General features: G+C 37.1%; 1 protein-coding gene across 1 annotated transcript in view; it reads left to right on the forward strand.

Annotated features, from left to right (window-relative positions):
• Positions 1-24,905, forward strand: part of ADCY8 (adenylate cyclase 8) — a gene marked incomplete at its 3' end in the record, with an annotated part of 115,986 nt that overhangs the window by 45,917 nt on the left and 45,164 nt on the right. Inside the window, exons 3-5 of the mRNA XM_084208275.1 lie at positions 2,569-2,699; positions 5,163-5,274; positions 15,933-16,060. Of these exons, the coding sequence (XP_084064401.1) occupies positions 2,569-2,699; positions 5,163-5,274; positions 15,933-16,060 (371 nt within the window). The remainder of the gene's footprint in view (positions 1-2,568; positions 2,700-5,162; positions 5,275-15,932; positions 16,061-24,905) is intronic.

Here is a 24,905-nt window from a genome sequence, read left to right on the forward strand (position 1 = left end):
AAGGGACTGCTTTGCTTCTTGCTATCACAAGTATCACATCCAGTGTTTACACATCAGAAGAATGAAGGATAGCAGAATTCCCAGGTGGAAAGGGTGGAACAAAACCAAGACAAAGCAGATGTGCTAAAATTAGAATCACCCTGTATGGGGAAACAGAAAGTCTGAGCTTGGCTGTTTCCCAAAATAAAGGATGATCTCGCTGCATTATAGTTTACAGCCTGCTCTTTAGAAGCCATCACTCACATAATTTTTTGTCTCTTCCTCAGAGAGGCAGGTCTTGATTTAGCAAAGCTTTGTAGAATAGGTGGATAAATTAAATATTAGGAGATGCTCAGTTCTCTCATACTCTGTCAGCATTTTATGCAGGAAGGAGTGCTTTCTTGGAGGGGGATGTAACACTCCACTGCTCCAGTGCAGCTTTTGGCAGCCTGTGTTCTCCCCTCTTAAACATACAGTTCACCTCAGCTGCTGCTGCCATCTAGACAAATGGAGGTGTTTATCCACAATGTGTTTCCATCAGAGCTGATGATTGTTTACTCACTGCTGACTAAGACTGCTCAGAGTGAGAATTCTTCATGATCTACACTGTGAAAGTTGTAAGTTAGTAGTGATATCACTTCCTATGAATGCTAGGAAGGGATTCCCTAATTTATTCAGATGTTTCATTCATGGCAACATTTCATCCACTGCAACATTTCATCCACATGACATTGAATCCTGCTGGCATCAAAATCATTATTTTCATTATTGGTTTGCTTGACTTTGTCATTCCACCCATCCTTCCTCTTTGGTTTTTCTTGTTCTCTCTGAACAAATCTTCACCCTTGAGAAGGGACATAACACAGCCTGAATTGGGTTTCATTATGTATCTCATTGTGACTATGAGATTATATTATATCCTCCTGATATCAAGTTACCTTAAAACAAATTCAACATCAGTTTCTTTGACAGAAAGGGCTGGAGGAGAGGAGAGGAGAGGAGAGGAGAGGAGAGGAGAGGAGAGGAGAGGAGAGGAGAGGAGAGGAGAGGAGAGGAGAGGAGAGGAGAGGAGAGGAGAGGAGAGGAGAGGAGAGGAGAGGAGAGGAGAGGAGAGGAGAGGAGAGGAGAGGAGAGGAGAGGAGAGGAGAGGAGAGGAGAGGAGAGGAGAGGAGAGGAGAGGAGAGGAGAGGAGAGGAGAGGAGAGGAGAGGAGAGGAGAGGAGAGGAGAGGAGAGGAGAGGAGAGGAGAGGAGAGGAGAGGAGAGGAGAGGAGAGGAGAGGAGAGGAGAGGAGAGGAGAGGAGAGGAGAGGAGAGGAGAGGAGAGGAGAGGAGAGGAGAGGAGAGGAGAGGAGAGGAGAGGAGAGGAGAGGAGAGGAGAGGAGAGGAGAGGAGAGGAGAGGAGAGGAGAGGGAGACTTTATTCATCTGTGTGTTCTGTAGTCAGCATATGTGCCTGATTTGGAAGTTCATATCTGGTTATCCCTAGATATATCCTATTCCTCAAAATGTTGTTTGAAATTTGGTTATAAATAGCTTACATATATGCTAGTAACATTCTCTTCTTTAGTTCAATAAGATTTCAGTATTTGCAATCCTGTAAAGCAAAAGAAAAGTGAAAAATTGTAGCTTTGCTTCAGTGATTGGGAGTGATAAAATCTCATACTGGACAAAGCTTTCTAATCTGAAAAAAAAGGGAGACTGAGGGCAAGAAGACCAAATAACAGTATTTTAGTACAGAAAGATTATTACAGAGAAAGCAGCAATCACTAATTATCCATGCCCAATTTGAAAGAATAAAAAGAAGGTTTAATTTGCAGAGAAACAGATTTGGGTTGGATACTTGCAAAAATCTGTCAAAGCTGTTAAACTGATGAGCCACTGAAGCCAGTCTAAAATCTCTTAGAGGATGATCTAGGGCTTTCATTAAAGAACTTGATTACTTTTTGAGGGCTTGCCTTGCTGTACTAAGATGTGGTTAGTTACAGTGCTAGTAAACATGATTGCAGGTTCAATCCCTATATAGACCAGTCACTTAAGATCCCTGTGGGTCCCTTCCAACTCAGAATATTTGGAGAAATTCTGTGAAAATACTGGGCTTAATTATATTATGACAAGGCTGGAAACAGCACTTATGTGTTTATGTATATATCTCCTTTTACACTAATACTAGAAGTATATGTGCAGTAATATGCACTGATACACTGTGTTTGCACAATAATAATAATAAACTAATATACATTATAAATAAGCATGTGTATATATATATATAAACATATGTCTCAAATGTTTACTCTTCCTTAGTGTTCTTGAAACACAAAATTCTAATCAGAAATGTTGAATATGTTCTCCAGTCTTCCTAGTCAAAAGGACCAGTTTGAATAGCTGCAGGTAAACTTAATTTTTCTTCTTTACCTAAACCAGAGGTGTCCTGGACTATGGGCTCAGGTTGATAAAGTGAATTATCACAAATGCCCTGAGTTAGAATTTTTAGAGAGGAGGGTCACATCTTAAATAACCAGTTATCCAGATCCTTAAACTGGGCATTGTGAAATACCAGTTCAGACTGACACTGGTTTCCTCTTTGTTTTAGGAACGACTGGTGCTCTCTGTGTTACCACGGTTTGTAGTCCTGGAAATGATAAATGACATGACCAATGTAGAAGATGAACATTTGCAGCACCAGTTCCATAAGATCTACATTCATCGTTATGAGAATGTCAGGTGGGTGAAGTAGCCTTTCTGTAATGCTTGAGGTCTCAGATGTTGCTAAATTACTCTTGTCTGAGGGTTTCCCTTCTGTTGCTTTATTCATTCATAAATCAGAAAATTAGCGTACCCTTGTTTAGTATTTGAGCAGAGAAGCATTTTGATGCCTTCTTCTACTCATCAGGATGGCTGGATGGCATGGCAATGGCAAGAGCCATTTGAACTAAACACTGAGTCTGGACCAGTTGTGGTTTTTTCTCACTTTTTCACACTCAGTTCACTTAAGTGGTCAGGATTGCACAGGAAGGGGAACCCTGCCTACATGTGGACACATTTTCTGCCACAACCTCATGGTTCCCCCCACACACTAAAAAATGAGATGAAGACTTGTAAGATGTTTTCAAAGATGGTTCATGGTTCCTCTGCTTTATAGCCATTTTAATTTAATCAGTCTTATTATTATTTTCTTAATCTTTATTCCTCTCTCTAATTTTTCCTTTCCTGAAATAAGTTATCATAAGTGTGATAATTATCCTATGAGCTGCTACTCAAGGTAATTAGTCCTAATTGTACATTTACACCAGAATTATCAACTTCCACTCCATGGCATTGCATAATCTCGGTTTTATTGTATTTCCCAAAAATCTGAATATTTTTTTAAGCCAATAGCATTTTCCAGAGGCCTTTCCCAAAACACAAGGATAAATCGTTGAGGGACCATCTTTGAAATCACCATTGAAGGAAGGGCAAAATAAGCATGGATATGATGTAAGATAGTTTGCTTGGGACGCAATACTTTGCCTTTCGATGAAAGCAAAGTATAACTTTGTTTGGACATGTTCAATAAAATATAATTTGCACTTCTGCAGAAGAATAAATTGATTATCTGCTGCTTCTGTGCCCATGCAGTAGCTTAAAATTAATTTATTTTATTAAATATGATTAAAAGTTTTAAAACCCTCATAAAGGTTTGAGTCACATTAAATTAAAATGTCTTCCATTAACCTTTTTCATACTCAGAGTAAGTGTTTCTCTAGAAGAATCAAAATATGGAGAAATGGACCTTTTATTTTAATGGAAAAGGGTTGTAGACAGGGTGAGAAGTCGAAACATATTTTATGCCTAAAAGAGATTTGAAATTAAAATTCTGCATGCTTTAAAATACAGATACTGGTTGGCTTCTATACATACTGCCAGAAACTAGATATTTTCTAAACATGGTTGCATACACCTTATTTTGTTTCCTAAATTTTCAGTACTGAATACTACCTAAACCAATGCTATATGAATCCTTAAAAGTAGTATTCAGGTAGAAATTTTTGTTGCTTTGAAAATTAAAAGTGTAGAAACTAGTAGTTTGAAAATCTTATTTTTATAAATTTAGTCTTTTATTACTATTCATTACTTTTCGAGTAGCTTGGTACTTTACCTTTTAATTTTATTACTTCTCACTGGTAAAAATCTTACCAAGTTTGTAAGCACCTTGTTTAAACCTCACCCAAACCTTTACCGGTCCATATATTTGAAGATGTGTTATCAGTCATTTTGATTATTACTGTATTATTGGTTACATTAGTAATTCTCAGATGCTGTCCAATTGTGATCTTGTTCACCACAAGTCAACCAGCTAAAGTGAAAGAAACAAAATCTTCTGGTACTCAGATCATTGCACCAGTTATTGGTTGACTTTCAGGAGCTAACCAGGTTTGTGCCAGAATGATGTGTGTCTTTTTGAACATCACCACTTTATAAGGTAGCCAATGCTTTCTTTGTCTAATAATTACTGAGCTATTACATACTTTGTTCTGGGTGGTATCTTGCACACCACAGACTTTGTGTGTGCTTATGTTTCTTTATATTCACATGTGGTCATTCTAGGTACAGTGAGCAGCCAAAAGGCAAGAAAAATAACTGGGTGTTCAAACACAGGTTGGTGTTGAACATCCAGTAAGTACTTTGTTAATGGAGATCCTACCACAATTTCAGGCACGCAAGTTGATACAGCTAAATTCAAATTACTATCACACTGGGCTCCCTGTAAAGTCACTTGAATGAAAAAGAATTATCCAATTAAAGATTGATACTTTATAAAGAGAGCACTATAGTTCTAACTCAGGTACTTCTGTCACATGCCTAAAATTACACTAAATAAAACTGTCCTTAGCCTGGTATATATCAAGACTATCACAGATTTGTCTGTACTCTTAGGATTTGCGACTTGTATGCTTTGAAAATCAAGAATTTCACAACTCTTTTTTTTTGGCAAAACATTTTCTCACTCTTAGTAGTATTTTTTTTTTAGTTTCTTCAATATTTATATTCAGTACTCCAGTATGTACAAAAGTATAGCACAGAGGTAATGTTACTTCAAGGGTAATAAAATTATCCTTCCACTAGTAAAATACTAGAGAGTAACTTAAAACATTCAGTAATTAAAGGAAATAGACTGAAATATGAATATGTTTTCTTTTTTTTTAGCATTCTTTTTGCAGATGTTAAAGGATTCACCAACCTGTCCACAACTCTGTCAGCCCAGGAGCTGGTCCGAATGCTGAATGAACTCTTTGCCAGATTTGATCGACTAGCACATGTGAGTTAAACACAATTTATTTCCAAAAGAGACAAAATCAATTCCATGTTTGGGAGGCTTGGGAAATACCCTCTGATCAATTTGAACAATATATATCCAGATTCTCCCCACAGGGATTTTATATAGCAGTTGAGATTGGAAGACACTGACAAAGCTATATGAGAAATTATGAGTCCTGATAGCAAGTGAAAGCAGAGGTTGTCATCAGAACATTAGGTTTCTGTAGGGCTGGACAGAGAATGGTATGAAAGCAGATCACCTACCACAGTTTCTAAGGAAGCTTCATATTTTAGGTTTTTGCTGGACATTTTTTTTTAAAGACCCTAGCTTTATTTGTCTTTTCTTCTGCAAAGTAAGGAAGGTTAAAAGACTTATTTATTTAAGGTCATCTAATCAGTTCTCACAGTCATTGCAGTGGTTAGTTAATAGCAGGGTTTACAGTCTTTAGGCTGGATTCTATCTAACTCAACAATGAAATTAATTAAACAGAGCAGAGGAAATGATTACATCAGGAAAATTAGTTGCCCCTTAATTAGCACTGATCAGAAAAAAAAGTGAAGCATAAAAAAACAAGCAGAAAGTGCTCAGTTTTGCTAGCTTGTATTTTTTTTTTTTTTGGTGTTTCTTTGGTCAAAATGTAATTTAATATGGATATCTTTAGGTGTCAATATCTGAGCTGACTAATTAGGCTTCTAAGTGGAGGCAATGAAGTACATTTCATGGAGTTGATCTTATCATTTTTCCAGCCAAATGTAGGTACATACCATGGGAAAATGCTAATTACACTGAATATCGTAGACCATGTTATCTATTTACTGTGAAGGAAACCTAAAGTGGCTTGGCCTGATGCAGAGATTTGCATCCCTCACTGGCTTTTATACGTTTCTGGATTAGGGTGATGGGGTATTTGTACACACATTGCACGGTATCAGAGTAAGATCCATGTGGTTTTCTCTAATCTTACACATTAAGGTCAAGCAAAGCAAGTCTTCCATAATTATTGAAATTTCTTTTGATTCAGCTATTTTTACCTCAAATAGCAATGTGCTTTCTCTTGTACAGAGTGACGCCATAACCCATTGCCTTGGCAGTGGCAAATTAGTAAATGCAACTTAAAATATCTGCTTTGCAAACAAAAACCCCTTGTCAGCTCTGGTCTACACTGTAAACCAAGCCAGGAGAAAGAATTACCTCAGTCCTGTCTTTTAGATAGCTTAGAGGAGTAATGTCTGATTTGGTATGGCTTGACAAAAATAGCTTTTTTAACTGAAGAAACATATTTTACACCAAATAGAATGTATGTATGCCACAGAAATATTTTAGGAAGACTAGATATAAAAAATTCTTTATTGCATAGTTTCACATTTCAATTTTGGCAAGCATTCATGATCATTAACCATATATTGTAACCATTCCATAAGATATGTTTAACCAATAGGGATTTTGTATAGGATGACTATATCCAGTAAAGGAGTTGGGAACTAGGAAGGCATTTACATTTAAAAGTCTAATCCAGTGAATCCTCCTCCACTTGTCACTTAACCCTGAAGTCAACTTCCTGCTTGGTTTGTTGTTTTGTTTGTTTTTTCATTTCATGGGAACTGAAAATTTTGCTTCTTTAAATGCCTAGACATTTTCCCCTTCTCTGTGGCTTGTCACACATCCCCACTTAAACCTTCTAGAAATCTTTCTATTGCAGTTCTAAATTCATAAATCCTAATGGAGAACATTGAATATGCCACACAATAATAGGTATCCCATAAATGTAGGTGAGTTTATTTTAAAGAAACAGTAATAAATATATCAGTGTATTTTACATAGCCATACATTTTTTATGCAGAAATCTCTGATTTGGGCTGAAAGAACATCTGTGTCTGCAAAACATCATTATCAGGAGGATCACCTCTCAAGTGAATGTCCCAGTCACTAAATTCAAGACTCTAGGCTCCTTCATGCATTTCCTTTCCTAGTCTGGGAATTTACTTTTCTTTTTAACACAACATTTATTAGACTAATCCGCTGGTCTAGAACAATCCTCTAAAAGGTGGAAGGCACAGGGAAGAACCACTGCAGAAATTGAAGAGATTTTGTCTGCAAAAATTAAAGTTATATGATCATGAAAAATTAAAAATTAATAAAAAGGAACACAGTTTGATTGTGTTCCTTATTTGTGGGTTCTGTGACCTGGGTGTCATGATACCTGTGTGATGCCCTGACAATAGAGATGCCCAACACAGAGGAACTTCTCTTGCTTCCCTAGAAAGGATTTGGTGTTTCTGTCCAATTCAGGGAGACAAATTCTCCCTCTGCACTTTACAGGAAACCAAGACTCCACACTGGACTCTTATGGAGGGGATCAGCTGCATAAAATAAAAGGGTTTAAATCTTATATGGAATTTCACCTTTTCCTTTGAAAAATTTTGGAAATGGATACCAAAGTGACCCTAAATTTTAAGGACTTGTGAATTACATGGATCTATCAACCTACCCATCTGATACTGCATAAAGCTTTCACACCTGGTAAAGGTGGATCTTTTGGAAAAATTCCTGGTCTTCATCTGCATGCACCATGAGATGATCTTGTTTTAATACTGGTCCATCTTGATAGTATATTCCAGCGCCTTAACACTCTCACTGTTTATTCAGTATGGGTTTTTTCTCATTGGATTTTTTCTGACTTTGAATTACATCCATTGATTCTTGCTATGGCAAATCATTCCCAGACAAAAGGACCATCTTGTAGCCACTGACTTCCTCTGGGAATGCATCTGGATGCTTTGATCAAAGGGCTTCTCGTGTTTCCTTTTGATAAAAGAAACAGACCAAACTCATGGCAAGGTTTTTACTCAGAAAGATTTATTCCTTCAAATAGTTTTGGGGACTACTTTTCTGGAACACCTCCTGTTTTTGAGAATCCCTTTTAAAGCACTGAAAACAGTGTTCCTGGACTAACCTCCATGAGTGTGAGGGCAGGTCATCACAATTCCTCCTAATCTCTCTTTCCTCAATCACTGTCCAAATGCCATATTTCTGAACATAAAGTGGTAACGCTATTGTACTGAAAAATATTATTTTTGGGTTTTCTGGTCTTGCTGTCACATTGTGACCACCATGTCTGCATGGTAATTGTTTATTTTACTGGTCTTATTCCTTTTGTAAATGTTATTAGCAATAGTTTTCTACTTGCCTGTAGACCTTCCACAGGACTTTTGGGAAATGTCCTTTCAAGGCCTCCCTAGAAGGGTCTTCCACTAAGGGGGATTACACAATCACATCTAGATCTCAGATCTCTCACTTAACTGGTTCTTAATAGCTTAACTAGAGTTGTCATAACCCTTTAAAATGTTACTCAGACTCTTGGAGTTTGCTGAGAATTACCATCAAAGCAAAGTGATCAGTTGCAGAAAGCTTGAAGCAGTTTTTTAGATTTTAAGGAAAAAAAAGTATAAATCCTTATTTGCTTCTAAATAAAAGTATTAAATTATAATCTCATAGAAAGGATTGTTGGATCTTGAACATCTTCTATAAATCAGATAATATTATAAGACATTTTCACAGCACACTGAAAAATGTAATTTTGCTAAGCTTCTTTTTTCTCTTATTAAGCTTTATTAAGCAATACAGAACTAATGAGAAGTCTCTGACTTTTTTTTAATCTTCCCTAAGTTACATCAAGTTTTATGGCATACATTGATGCCTATAATTAATAACAAAAAAATCCATCGTATCTGTATCATTACCACAGAACACTCCAAACAAAAATTAAACCTCTATTCAATATTTCTTCTAAGAAAAAAATGTAATAATATGTTATGTACAGCTACTTCCCATTTCTAATCACTCTGTGATATTTGTAAAAGATTTACAGCTATTAAAGAGAAAAGTAACATTTACGAAAGAAGAAAAATAAGTTGACATAAAACAGAACTGGAGAAAACATTCCCTTATATATACTTCATCTACTGAAAGGCCTAAATGGAAACTCAATTAATATTAATATTGTCCTTAGGCAGAAATTTTGAGAAGGGAAATAAGATGACATTCAGCAAGATACTTAGGCCTAAAAAAAGGCCTGCCTTGGTGAAGTAATAGTTATTTTTGATGTTTGTTTTTCCTCTGCTTTCTCTGCAGTGCTAGATGTCAGCCTATACCTTGATTTAAATTATCATATTTCTAAATTCATCTACACTCTTTGTAGATTCAGTTTCAGATACAACAAAGAGGAAAAGGAGCTTATTAAAGGACTGATGGGGTTTTTGTTTATTTTGTTTCTAAGGAGGCAATCTTCTTCTGTAACCTTGGTTAAATTGTCTCCTGTGGTGCTGCAGACAAGCTGTCAAAAATTCCTTCAACAGTGCATTACCAATCTTGTGACTGCAGTTTCCAGGGCTGGAAACCAACCTGACTACCAGGTTCCACAAGAACACATCACCCCACAGCCCCAGTAAAGGACCTGCACCTGTTGGTATCAGGAAGGGAAGACTGGAGGGATTTGGGGGCTTTTCTGTTCCTTGATAAAGACAATTCCTCTGCAGTGCTTTACAGTCCCAGGCCACATTTCAGCTCTGAGCTGGCAGTGTTTTGGTCCATGGTGAAATTATCTTCAAGCACGTAACACACATGATTCCAGAGACTTCCTAAAAAACCTTGTATAAACATATATGCCAGGTGGGAATTTTTTCATGTGAATGTGTTTCAGGTGCTGTAGCTCATTATAAAGACATATTTATTTACATATCATATTTCGCTCATATGACATAAAAGATGACATATCATATTTAGCTCATTATAAAGACATTGTATGAATTTATAGTAAAGGGATGGAGTGAATCCTCTTTTTGCAGTGTTTAATTCTGAGGTGCTTTTCCTCCCAACCAGTGTGAATAATTAATTGTCTCCTACTAATGAATGAACAACCTTGCTTACCATGTTCTCCCTATATTTACATTTTTTCAGATGGTAAAGAGCCTATTAAAAGACCTAAGCAGTCATATAAACCCTAGCCCACAAAACACTTTTAGAAGTGATAGTATACAGGTTTTTTATGAAAAAATTCAGATAAAAATGACAGATTAAATAATTTTTTTTCAAATTTTCCAGTGATTTATAAACTAAGAATTACTCAAATTCAACCTCCCCCAAAAAGATGCCCCACTTTGTGACTAATTTGGGACTTGAATTAAATCAGGATTCACAAGTGTATTCTTGGGAATTCTCCAACTCATCCTTAATAGAATCATAAAATAATTAAGGCTGGAAAAGACCTCTAAGATTAGCCATTTACCGAACACTTCCAGGGCCACTACTAAAGCGTGTCTCTGAGCAGCACATCCATGTGTCTTTTAAACATCTCCAGGGCTGACAACTCAACCTCTTTCCCAAGCAGTCTGTTCCAATGCTTGGCAGCCCTTTAGATGAAGAAATTTTACGTAATACCAGATCTAAATCTCCACTGGTGCAACTGGAAGCCATTTCTTCTTTTCCTGTCTCTTATTACCTGGGAGAGGAGACTGACCTTCACCTGGCTACAACCTCTTTCTTGGCCACCTGGGCACACCCTGGCTCATGTTTGAATGTTTTTGACCAGTGTCCCAGGTACCTGAAGCAATTCAGTTCTAGAAACTCCTAAGGGGCAGAATTTCCATTCAGAATTGTTCCTGCCTTAGCTAGAAAGAAACATCTTGAATCTTTCTCATGGAGAATTCTTCCCTGAAATCACTTAAAGCATAGTCTTCTAATTAACACAAGCTGCCAAGGCAAACTGCTCACCAGACACGACAGTCACAACAGTTTTCTTCTACAACATGTCAAGGAACAAAGCTGTTTATATAATAAAGTACAAAACTCATTCACCACCATCATGCCTCAATTCCTTCTGCAGCATGAGAGACTTCAAACCTATTTTTTTCTGGCACCACAGAGGAATACTAACCACCCATTATAGGTTATTCTAAAGAAAAAAAAATCCCATTCTTTATACAGTATCTTAAAATATGTAGACATTGTTTAATATAGCCCAATACTTATGTATTCAGGCAAATGAAAGACTGCCATATTTTTCCCTTTATGTGTATAAAAATCAGAAACAATCTTTGTAACTGTGTACCATATCTAGTCCTCCTTTTTGCCTACATGACCAGACTTGAGAACCCCCCTCCATCTGGCTCTCTCAAGGTCCCAGTTCTGTTTTCCAAAGTGAAGGAGCTGCAATAGAAGGAATTTGGATGGAGCTCTCTCACCAACCCGCCCTAAAACAGACTGCTGATTAAGAGCTTTGGCCTAGCCCCCATTCATGCTGAGAAATGAGGTTTGTCCAGGTTTCCTCTGCCTTTGGCACATGTTTCAGGAACTGAGCTATTGTGCACAAAGGCCAAGTCCCTTCCTCCTCCCACTCTGGCTGCCTTTTAAAAGAAGACTTACGTGTATGACTTCTCTTTGTTCTGTAGCTCAGTTGCAGTAATTTTTCATCCCCAATGTTCTAAACTTTGAGCTTGAAATTGCAAAAAATTTTGAGTTTTCTGTGGTCTGTTTGCTATCCTATGGGGTGTTCTTCAAAACTAGATGAAATTATTAATTCAGCACTGGCAGAATTGGAAAAGTGGCATAGCTTATAAAACAAAATCACTTTTTTTCCCTTGTCAGAAATTCAGCCCAAGGAAACAAGAAATATTAATGAAGTCTCTGACTGTGTCTTTCAGTAACTTGATATTTGAGCAACTCATTTCGGCAGCTCCACCTTATGCCAGTTTGCTTTGCTTCCTTTCCAGTCACTAGGGGTATATTTAATAAGCTCAAACATAAATCATTCACCACATACAAGGTAATTATTTATGAAAAATGTGCATATTTTCTTTTTCTCTGGATTAAGGTAAATTGGAAAAGCGTTTCTTATCAATTGCCAGTGAATTAATCCAGAATTATTAGTAAAAATGTTTGGGTGTTTGAGTCTGTTCAATATCCCTAGGCAAAAATTCTGATATAAATTGATCTTGGCAGAATCAGGCCCCTTAATCTTCCACTTGCAGCAAATGAAAAGCTGCAAATAAGGGGAGAAGAGAGCCCCTATTTGTGACATCTGAGATTTTAATTGATCCCCTCAATAAATGCTATTAATGAATGAGTATTCAAAGAGGTCTGAGACTGATGGATACTGATGTGAATGTCTGTATAATACCAGCTGTCATTTACATGCCTAAGGACAACTTCTAGAATTGCATATGAAAAAGGGAAGAGGAATAAAATAAATTAAAGAGGAGATAATAATAGACTCCGAATAGTGTAAGAATTTAACACTGTTGTGAAAAATATTTCCTGTATCAAAGTTCCTGTACGATAATTTTCTCTTATTTAAATAATTTACTAATTTTTCTGTTTCTTCATACATATTTAGACTTTTCATTCATTTTCATTTAATATCAACTCTCCACTCTTAGATACTATTGCAGTGAGATGATTTTAGGAAGTGCGCTTGAGCTCTACAGTGTGAGGAAAATCTTGATTGATACTAATATCATTTTATACCGCTGAAAAGTGGGCAGGCCCTGACAAAACTCAGCCTCTGATATAAAACTAGAGCATGGCTGCCCACATTATCCATGAAGCTAACCTCAATGCTCTCGTACAACCATTCTGACAAAGCTTTGAGTCCAAACTGAAGATGTGATTAAGCTACCGAGTCATTTGAAGGAATCTCAGGAGAGCAGGCAGTTTGCCTCTGCCAAAGGCAGATACCATTAACTTCCTGCTCTTCTTGAGAGCTGTTGAATTATCTTCCTCTAGATGAAATATTTCCAGTGATAAAAACCCCATAGTTTACTTTTGAAATGAGTATGATGGGAATAATTAGGGAAGAATAAAAAATGAAAAAGCAATGTAACACAGATCACATTTAGCAGTCATAATATGATTAACAGGAAAAAAAACCATAGGAAGACCAGGAGTCCTTTAAAAGCTCCCTGTGGTTTCTTGTGCCAGTAGAGGCACCTTGCCTGACCCCTGAAATGTTCCACAGGACATAAATCTTATGTCATATTTGTTAGTCCCACTTGGATGTTTCACATACCCAGGGTCTTGCAGATACATGGTGAGTTTAGGTACAGACAGCTGAACTGAAGCCCAGCCAACAGCTTTAGCTCTGAGCTGAATTTCTCCCCAGGCTTCCCTGACTGCCTTGCCTGGCTCTCCTTGGGCTCCACTGCTCCCTGGCATAGGGACACCTGACACAGTCATCTCCGCCTGGATATTGCACTCCATAATGACTTCCTGAGCCTTGGCAAACCAGGCAGGTGACATCACACGACAAGGGAAAGAAAACATTCATGAGGAGTTGAATGGATTTCCTCTGTCACAAGCATGCACTCACATTTGCATATATCAGACCCTCGTTAGCAGATCTTGACATGCATTAAGATCCTTATTCTTACAAAAAGCACATGCCTCTGAATTTGTCTGCTTTATTCTGAATTTCAGACATGCAGGAAGGTAATATAAGTCTCATCTGAATTTACTGGAATCAGCCCTCTAGCCAGCTTAAGTGAGGTCTTAAGAATCAAACAACAGTCTTATCCTGTTGAGGAATGCAGTCTTTAACTGTGCTGAAATGAATTCTCACTTAATAAGGGTTACCCATGTCATCACGTAGGTATAGTGAACGTTGAAATTAAAAATGTAATTAAAATTGTACAATATAATAATTCTTGAGACATATCTTCTTTCTTTTATTCCAGTCTTTCTTTCTTTCCTAAGCATTGACTGTTTTACTCTTTTTCCCCCCTCTATTCTACTATAAGGTCATTATTTGTAAGGTATTTGTAGTGGGTCTGAATAAAGGGCTGCCTTTTGATTTATTCCACCTTGGTCAAACCAATATGACATTATACAAAATCCTTTTACTTTCTAGATGTGAAAGCAAACATCACTTATAGTAAGAATCAATTGAATGGGACTTTTAGAAAAAGTGAATCTGTGGTTTATATCTTCATCTCTTTGCATTTTGTCTAAACAAGGAATACAGAGAGAAGCTTAAGGAAGCCCACTAGCTGTTTGACATGCACTGATTTATGCCATTGAGTCCTACCTACTTGTCAATTAACTTTCATGTTTCATAGTTTCACTCTATAGTTAAAAAAATAGGTGGAAAATGTGATAACATCAGATGTCTAATTCTTTTCATTGAGTGGGAACAGTTTAAAAAATAAAAGTTGTTTTTGAGAGGTTTAGGATGTACAATTTCATTTGAAACAATATGAAAAATTCCCAGTGTTCTTGTGTGGGTATGCAGAGGGGCTGAAAAGAAGGGGTTGAGGAAAGAGGAGAGTTACATATGAATTTTGACATTTTAGAAGCCTGAGTTCAGTCGGGAATTTTGTGTGAAACTTGGATACTGAGGCATTGCACTCCAAAGGCAAGCACTGGTTTTAGTTGGAGACTTAACCAAAGCTTCAAACACAGTCAGTTCCTACTGATGGTTTAAGGAGATTTTAGGGTGGATCAGCTTACTTTGGCCACATGCCCAGAGCAGATTTTACCCTTGCTGGCATGCTTAAGGCCTCAGCTGACTTCTCAAAAAGGTTTGGGTAAAAGTGTGTGAATTCTGTGTGTCACTCCAGGATTGTGCAAGGCTTGTCTGAGGTTGACTACAAACCTTCATTCTTCCTAAGCAAAACTTTGAAGGCAACCCATACTTGATTCCTAGGAGAACCAGCATTCACATTTGCTCCTAGATCTTACTTAAATTTTTCTTTTTAAAGGTCTGTTACTGCAGCCTTTACCTTTTGATTATTAATACTACACTCAATATTTCAATGACTCTCCATCTTAAAAACAGTTCCTTGCCACAACTTGTAATGTTCTCTGTTCCTGTGCATTGATTGCCTCCTGTGAGGGCCCAATCAGCAGAATACATTGGGCAAATTTACAGGTAATCTTGGTCTCATATGCTGGTCTGCGAACTGCAAAATTGCAGCAGCTCAGATATTTCTGCTCACTAGAAAAGGATCTTCTAAAATACTGATCAAATCACACAATAATATTCTGCTTCAGTATCTAATGATACTGGTTAATGTATTTTCAAAACTAAATTCACTGTTTACTCTTAGGGTAAAGGATGTCACTAGCTGGATGCCAAACATCATTTCTCCACAGCATGAGCTTGATGCAGGACAGCTTCTTTGAGATCCTTGCCATGCAGATACTTGAGCAGCTCCTATAGCTGTTGGGAATACTTGAGGTCACTGCATAAACTTTAGGTGGCAAGGAATTTCAGTGGGAAGAAAGAGGTTTTTTATTTATTTCCAGTGTAAAAAGTGAGCAGGAAAACATGCCCTGGAGGAACATAGCCTAAATTGGGTTATTCATTATCTCAGCTGGCATTTCTGAATCCTTGGCCTATGTTCCACCTTTGTCCCCATCAGCAAGAAAGACTCTGATTAGACTAAAATAAAAATCACTATAGCCTTTTCTTCTGCAAGTGTAAAGGTACTTTATTTCAAAAGTGATATAAACACTATTATACTAATGACAAGCAGGAAACATCCAGAAAAAAGGTGGGGGGTTGGTTGGATTTTTAAGAGTAATTTTTCAACCACTTTTACTTTCACCTTAAAATTATGAAAAAAATCTGCAAATATTGTCTTTCTCTTTGATACATTTGTGTGTAGGAACACCATTGTCTCAGAATAAAGATCCTGGGGGATTGTTACTACTGCGTGTCGGGGCTCCCAGAACCTCGCCAGGACCATGCACACTGCTGTGTTGAAATGGGGCTCAGCATGATCAAAACTATCAGGTAATGCCTTTTTCTCACCCTGATTCATTCTGGCAGTGTTCTCAACTTCCTACCTGAGAATGCTATCACTGGACAAGTAATTATTCTGTTGGTTCAAAAATCCCAGCTTTATCACTGTGAAAAGCACAGGACTTTTTTGATCCATGTAACATGTGGGAACAGTTGGTAAAATTATTTTATTAACTTGTGCTACTTCAGAGATGTAACACAACAGCTGTGTGTGCAACTGAGAGGCTTCACAGTTCTTGGCAGTTTTCACTTTGTACTGTTGTCAATTTCAAGAGGAGACTGAAGAGGAGTCTGAATTACTTCTTATAGTCCCTTGAATAAAATTAAACCACAATATAAACACAAAATAGACAGCTTTGGCTATCCTTTAGCTTGGAAACTAGCTCATAGACAAAATTGTAAGTACTGAGATTTTCCAGATGAACAAATTTTACCTACTAAATTAGGTTCTTGCTTAAATTCACAAGCACTGGAAATATTTTAATGAAGGAATGTGTTCCCATCATGTAAATATAATTATGTTGCTGTTAGATTATTGTATTTTGATGCAATTACAATTAATAATAATCATACTTCAGCAGCCTGTGGGTAGAGCTTGTCCAATGAGTTACCATGACATTGGTTGACATCTAGTACTCCAAGAGAGGTTTTGTCCATCTTTTATGGACAAAATGTATGGGTTTTTACTGATACAAAGTATCAATAAAAAGGTTACTGAGATTATAATATCCAAATACTTTCTCTGTTGTTGCTTTCCTTAAAATACTGTTGGCTAACATGAACATACTCCCCTTTCCCTGGATATTTTGCTGTCCAATCTCTCTGTCTGCTTCTTGTCCAGACCTCTTTGCCCCTTTTATCTGGGTCTGTCTCATGACATATATCAGACATTTAATGCACAGTGCAGCTGCATTACTGAGCTCTTAATAGAGACAGAATTTGACTAAAATTAATTAATGGAAAATGTAACTGAATAATGATTATGCAACAGCGATATCTAAGAAGGCTGGATCCAATTATCACAGGCTAAATTTTGAATAAAGTAATCAATACTTTTCTTCTGGAATTCCCACAGTGAAAGCAAAACATGAATTAGAGAACACAGAGATGAAAAAAATCTGCCAGCACCATTAAAATTTTTTGGATACACACATCAAATCTTTGCATTTCCTTGGTAACACCACCTGCAGACAATCCATTGTAAGCTCCTTTTCTTCAGACACTAAATTTCTCTCCATCTCCTTACACATGTGGAAGTCTGTAACATCCTGTGCCCTTCAATGAACAGGGTCCTGAAGGCAGCAATCCAGTAGAAGTATTGCTCTATTTTTAGTATCCTAAATGACAGCTACAGTCAGTCAGAGCTGTGACACCAAAGTCCATCAGGACTTGGATCATTCATTACAGACTACTTCAGTTCAGATTACCCCCAATCTATTTGATAATCCCAGTATCTGATTTTCTGTCTATGCAATGAGGATGGTTCTTCCCCCAGGCTTTTCTGTTCAGAGTATAGGAGCCTTATGCTGCTTATCTTAATGTGTGTTCACACAGTTCACAGGGAGGACCAATCCTGCCATGGAATATTAGAAATACTTCTGCCCACATTTCTGAGAGAATTTGGAATTATCTACAGCCTATTAATTAAAATTAAAGTAGATATATGTTTCACAGTTAAAATAAAAAAAAATACCCTCTTTATAAAAGTGAGTTTTTTATCACATTGGTCCCCACAGAATTTTACCATATTTAAAATGTTACAGAAATGACATTTTGATGATTAGAAACTTTTTTATCTTCATCAGAATATTTCATAAAATAAATATTTTTTAAGTCTAAAATAATAGGGAGATGGCCCAAGATATGCAAAACCATCATTCAGATTGGAGAGCTGCATTGAAGTTATGCAGACAAACATTTCTCTCCATTGGTATTGGTAATGTTGTACTGACCAGTACAACCCTTCTGGTGAGGCAGCACCCAAAAAACCCCTGTGATTTCAGGATACCATGGCTGAATACTCTTTCTATTGTCTTTGATGTCACCATGACAAAGGGAATAGAACTGGAATGTCAGGTCCATTCATTACACCACATGTAAAATAAATCTACATGGACAGACTGCCTCACTAGGGACTTTTGAGTACTTTCATACAGCTCATATCCATACAGCTAAATTGTTAACATATTGTTAATTGAGAGTCTACAATTTGATTTAAAGCTTGAGTCTTGCAGCTCCACTACTCTTTTTGCAGAGGAAAGGAACTGGTTAGAACTCAACAAAATAATTCAAGACCCTTATTTTCTCTGCCATGTTTTTTCTGCATCACCATGCTTTGTTAAAAATCCCATAAAAGAAGAACTACTATTGTTATTCCAATCTGTCTTCTTGTTCTTTGCTCCCTTAACTGTTGAGAACAATTGATGGGTGACTTTTAACCAGAGGAAGAAGCCATGGAATCTGATATTTACTCCAAAGTAAGGTGATTTTGCTCCACTGCATTTAGGCATAAAAAAAAAATCCATACGCCGTCTGTGTTGCAAAACCCAAAGACCTGTAAATTCTGTTTATCTACAGCTGGAAATGTGAATTAAAGCAAAAAGGAAAAGTTCTTCACAAAGAGTTTTCATTCAGCTGGTTTTTCACATCTTTTCACATGCAGCAATAACTCTCAATTTTGTTTAATTTTATTGTATCAATGCCTGTCTGTACTGATTGTTGATGGAAACGGGATTCCAGTGGAATATTTAGTCACAAGATGATAATTAGTTTTAACAATTATCATTTAATGATAATTCATATTAACAATTATCCCCCAAGCTAAGTGGCTGTCAGGAATAACACCACCTTCTCAAAAGTCCTTATCCCTAAAATCTCTGTGACTGGGAGTAGAGGGAAGGGAGAATATGTGAGACTCAGCTCCTCAGGGACTCACTTGCATACTGTAATGATGGAAATGGCACAATATATAGAACAGTGGAAATTCAAACAAACCCTTGTGCTGGGATGTTTGTTTAGTGAATCAAGGAGTCCTGAGTAGCTTCATTTGTTGGATATTTTCTTACTAAAAGCCATCTGAAGAGTAACTATTATGACAGAATAAATGGTCCCAGCATGCAATACAGGCTAAACTCCAGAAATTAGATAACAGCTTGCCTTCATTAAAAATCTGTAATTAAGTACTAATATTAGGGCAAATTCATGAGAGAGGGGAAAAAAAAGGAAAACTAAAAGACCCAAACAAATCCACAACCAAAACAACCTCAACTGTTTCAGATAACTGACTGCCCTGGCAAGCTTCCTGCTTATAGCATGAAAAAACTGCTTTTATCATTGTCTGTTGAGTATTAACAAAAACCATGAAGTGATCAATTCTTGTTAAAGAAGTAACTCAGGCAGTAAAAGAGAAAGGAATTGTTTTCATATTCCATCATTTATAAATTATTTAATTAAGTAATTATATATTAATATCATTCATCCAGTTCTGGATTCCTTCCACAGATTATTTCTCCTATGATCGACAAGGCTCTTCCTATGATGCAATGAGCTCTGGTTCACAGAAGAGAGGATGCATTCACAAACCCAAAAACTAATGCTTAACTTCATTTCTGTGTGGTGGTGGAAAGGGATATTGTGACATATTCACAGGTTCAGCCAGCACTTTTCAGACAGTTCTAAGATTGAATATAGGTTTCTCACCGAGACCTGATCATATTGTCACCTCCACATGTCCTTTCAGCCACTGACTGAATGAGGAGAACATCAGAATAGATTTTCTTTCCCTGTTTTTGCTGTTGGATGATGATATGAACTAAATCAGGTAGAGGTGAATGGGTTCATGTACTTCTGTGACCTCTCTGCACCACGAAACACAGTCAAGGCCATGTTGGAAAAATGACATAGGACTGTGTGTATATACATATACATATATATGTATACGATTATATAGATTTTTATAATATACTTTTCAAATCAGAAAACAAACTTCTAATAATATTGTGTGTGGTCCCTTGTACTGTATTATTTTCCTGCTTCTCAGAGCTGATTGACATAAGAGGAATGCAGCATTATTAACTCTGCCCATGTAGCTACAGTTTCTGCCAGTTATATTAGTGACAATATGAAGCTTTTCCAGGTAATAATTTTGCCTACATTAGATTTCAGCTCTAAATCCAAGGTAAACTTATCCTGGTGCTATTTTAAATTGGCTCCTTGGGAAAATATCTACATTAAATTGTAAATTCAGCTTGTGTAAAGTTCATCTATGAAATGTTACATCCCACAAGTCACATTCCCTGCACTGTACCATTCAAAGTGTTCAGTAGTTTAGTGCATCTTGTTACCAGGCTTTTCTAAAATAATAGATATCTCCTTCACGGGCATGACACAATTCCCAGAGTCACACTGAAAAGATCACTTACCCCACTTCATCTACTATCCTGTCATTTCAGCACCAAAAAGCATTTGAATTCCTTCAGGAAAATTCCATAATTCTGTTGAGTTCAACCAAAATATTCCCTATATAACTGAGCCTTATTATCAAAGGACATTTCAGTTAGCAGGAGACACAGGAGATCACCTGTCCATCCTTCTGCTCTCAGCAGAGTCAGCTAAAACCCTTATTTGCTTCAACCAGAATACATGGACTTTCATATTTCACCTGCATGAGGATGATAATGACCATGTCTTCATGGAAAAATTGAACAACCCCAGAGAATTTTAGCCATCACTGAGAAGAAGTGGAGCAGACTGGCCAACTCCAGTCTTCTGAATCATTTTGCTTCCAGAACCAGGCAGTTGAGTTCAAATTACCTACTTGAAGTGGTCTGGAACAGGATGTGAAAGGGCTTGTTGAGAATGAAAAAGCATTCTGGGTTGTTTTAAGTATCTCAGAGAATAATCATAACCTTGCACAATTGAACTGGCCAGCACAGAAACAGCCTGTGTGTCACTCTCAATCTTCAGGGCCTGAATTCCAGGGCACTCAGATTTTTGACTGCTACAAGAAAGGCTGAAAAGCAAATTTCTGACTTTTGTCTCACCTTCTTCATGCAAATAAGAAAGGTTTCAATTAACACCATAAAAATCAAATACCCATCAAAGAATGCTGACCAGGAGGAAATGCCAAGATCCAATTAAAATCATTGCAATTTTTTATCTGTGGCTAGGCTGAAATGAGATGAAGGGCAAAAATAACACCAGCCACAGTTACCTCATCCTGGATAAGATATCAAAGCACTTGAGAGGCAAAGAGGGCTGCTTTATAGATCATCAATAATGCATCTTTGTGTGCAATCTGTCAATGTATCTGCAGAAAGCCTGTAAAGTAGTTGAAGAAAATACATTTTTTAATTAGAAGCTTCATTGACAGTTGAATAAATTTAAGAGAGAGAAGAAATAGATGTGGAATACCTGAGATTTTGCAAAATGGAATCTCTTAATTTTTTTTCTCTACATTTTTTATCTAGTACATGCTATTATTTCTGACAATTTTTTTCTGAATAAGTTAGAGCTTCCACTATTGATGAAGGTGTTCCAGGCTGTGTTATTTCAGGCTTTGTTTTTCCTATACTTGTATGTAAACAAGACCTCCTAAAGTATGTGGTAGTCTGGCTGCTGGAGAGTTAGATTTGACCATGATTAAGTCCCCCTTCTTTACATAATTCAGAAATCTTTTTCAGCCACATTGCTCCCAATTTTAATTAAAAAGAATAACTCCATGACTTCTTATACACTGACAAATCACTTCACTTTAAAACTTTTTAGTCTTTGCAGAGAAATTTTGAAATCAAGTAAGCCATTTATTCTTTGTTCAATTTAATATCTTACAACAAAAATTTCTATGAAGACTATTGTTTTCACAACAGGTTATCAGCAGTTCTGCTTTCAGTCCTGTGTTGCAAATAATAAAGGAATTTGAGTGAGACTAGATCACTCAGGTGCTTTGATTCATGTCCAAGGGCTGTTTAAATATATTTCAGACTATTCATGTTAATTCATGCAATCAGGTCCTGTCCAGCATATATTTTCCCACATATCCATATAGGAGCTGTGCATGACAAGAGGAGGATGCAGACAGAGCCCTGCATGAACACCAGCACTGCAGCAGACAGAGAAACAGAATGTCCTCAGCCAAAGGGTGCAGGCAGGAGGCCAAATCCACTCTGACTGCTGGTGGAGAGCTGAGATCAAATATCACCTGAGCAGCACGTAAAGAGTTGCTGGGAGACTGTGAAGGACAGATAAGGCGAGGGGGAGAGGACCTTGATTAGTGTCTGTAGTGCACTGCAGGAGGTGGTGTGAACAGCACAGCTGTGTGAGGTTTAGGACAAATGCAGAAGTCCTGTGTGGCTGATGGAGGATGCCAAAGCCTTCTCAGGCCATCCCCACATTTTTATGACAAAGGACAAGTTAAATCCAGGAATCCTTAGGGAACACTCTGGAAGGAGAGGGGCACAATTACTCAGTTGCACCATTGTTTGTACCTGGTCTCTCCACTGATACCTGCATATGTTAGTTCTCATATTAGATACAAATACCAGACCACAATTTACAGTATTGAAAATGAATAGAATAGAATAGAATAGAATAGAATAGAATAGAATAGAATAGAATAGAATAGAATAGAATAGAATAGAATAGAATAATAAGCTATTTTTGTTGTAAGGGGCTTACAGCGACCATCTAATCAGGCTGCCTGCCAATTCAAAGGTCACCAAAGTTAAAGCATGTTAAGGGCATTGTCAAAATGCACCTTGATCATGGGCTTGGGGCATCAGTCACCTCAGCAGAGAGCCTGTTTACTGTTGGGCCACAGTCATGGTGAAGAAATGTTCCCTAATGTCCAAGCTGAACATTCACTGATGGAGCTCTGAGTTATTCCCATTCTTGCAGTCACTGGATCCCACGGAGAAGAGCTCAGCATCTCCCTCTCCCCTTCCCCTCCTCAGGAAGCTGTTAAAGAGCCATGAGGTCACAGCTCAGCCTCTTCTTCTCTAAACCAGACAAACCTAGAGCCTTCAGCTGCTCATCACAGGATGTGACAGTCGGTAAAATAGAAATTAAATTGGTAAAGTAGCACGTGTGTCTATACATGTATAGAGAAAGATTACAAAAATATAGGCTATTAAATCATTTTATTAAACTAAAGGCCTTCTTATTGATTGTATTTTTCAATTAAAAGCTTTTTGTTCAATTCTTCCCCTAAATATAATTATCTTTTATTTCAAGATTAGAAAATCAAATGTAAAATGAGAAATAATTATCTTAGTCTGAGCAAAAGGAAAAGGCAGACTGGGGAAACAGTCATGAGAGAGGTTGTGTGGTAATTCCTCTAACAGTTAACGAGTATCAGTTTCAATATTTCTGTAGCATATAAAAATTATTCAAAACATTAAAATCTCAGTGGTCTCACTACTATTAGTAGCTCTCACAACACTTAAAGTACTTCACTGTGGAGGAAGCATATCCTATCTTCCAGGGACAGGTAATTTTTTTGTATAATTATGATATTTCAAGCTTTTTTGCTTGCATGCAATGAAGAAATTTGTAAATCAAAACTATAAGCTTCAAGTATAAGAACACAGATAAATCCCTCCGCAAAGTTTCTTTGTTTATTATTTTATGATTAAGTATTTAAAACCTTTTTCTCTCAGCTGAAATATGTTGGCTTCCTGATGTGATTAACAGATCTTGTAGGCAAACTACTGCACTGTGACATCATATGCCTGCCTTTCTCCAACTTTTCCTAATATGAAGGGAAGGGAAATGATGAATTCCTTATTTTCAATTTTTCACATTTTTGTGCAACTAGTTTCTATTTTAAAACTATTGGTTTTGGTTTTTTTTTCCCTTACAAACTGAGCTGGTGCTCCATTGCAACAATGAAAGCTTGAGTATTGAATGCAGAAAGCAATTTACCTTTTTCTCCTCTACAGAGGATCTGTCAAGGTCATTACTGATGCATCTGAGGCGAGGGTAGTTAACTTCAGAGCAGTGAAATAGAGCTGTTTATTCTTTCCCTGCTCTGTAGTGTGATCTTGCTGTGCTTCTATTGACTTCAGTGGCTGTAGAGATGTGGCCCTTTACAGACACACAGCGGGTTTGTAGACCAGCAGTAGCAATGTGCTCTTTCTATCCTGAGCACACAATTTAAAGATTAATGAACACACTATTTCAGGTGCAAACAGTTGGCACACAAACAGAACACAAACAGTTATTGTCACACAAACAGAACTAGAAAAGCAGTCTTTTAACAAATATGCTTTTTTTTTTTTTTTAATTTATTTTTGAGAGGTGAAGTGGTCACTACCACCCCACAGAATGGACAAAACAGATTTTAAACTCACATGGTTGTCATGACAGAGCAAATGGTCTTCTGACCAAATCTAATGAAAACAATCATTTGACAAAATGTAAGTCTGGAAAATCCCAATCAATAACATTTTTTTAAAAAATTGAAAATAAGTAAAAAATACACAAGAGTATAAAAGAATAGATAGGTTTGATGAACAGGTTCCTGTTCCTCAACTGTCCACACTGTTCCTGACTGTTCCATACCGTTCCAGTAGTTCTTTACTGTTCCTGAACCTTTTATAAGGTACCAAGTTAAAGCACTCAATAAGTGCAACAAAATATTTTCACTCAGACATCTTTTTCTCTCTCTATCTTTCCTTGTCTGACAGAAATAAGAAGAGTGCCACTGAGCCATGCATGCAATTAAGTGCTTAATGATAACCTGGCTTTTAGAATAATTTTATCACTACTTCTACCTTTGCTATTTAGAAAGTTCTCTCTTCCTTTTACAGGCTAGACTGCACTTTGCAACTAATTGACA

This window comes from Fringilla coelebs (assembly GCF_963513975.1).
Source record: "Fringilla coelebs genome assembly, chromosome: 1".
Lineage (NCBI taxonomy): Eukaryota > Metazoa > Chordata > Aves > Passeriformes > Fringillidae > Fringilla > Fringilla coelebs.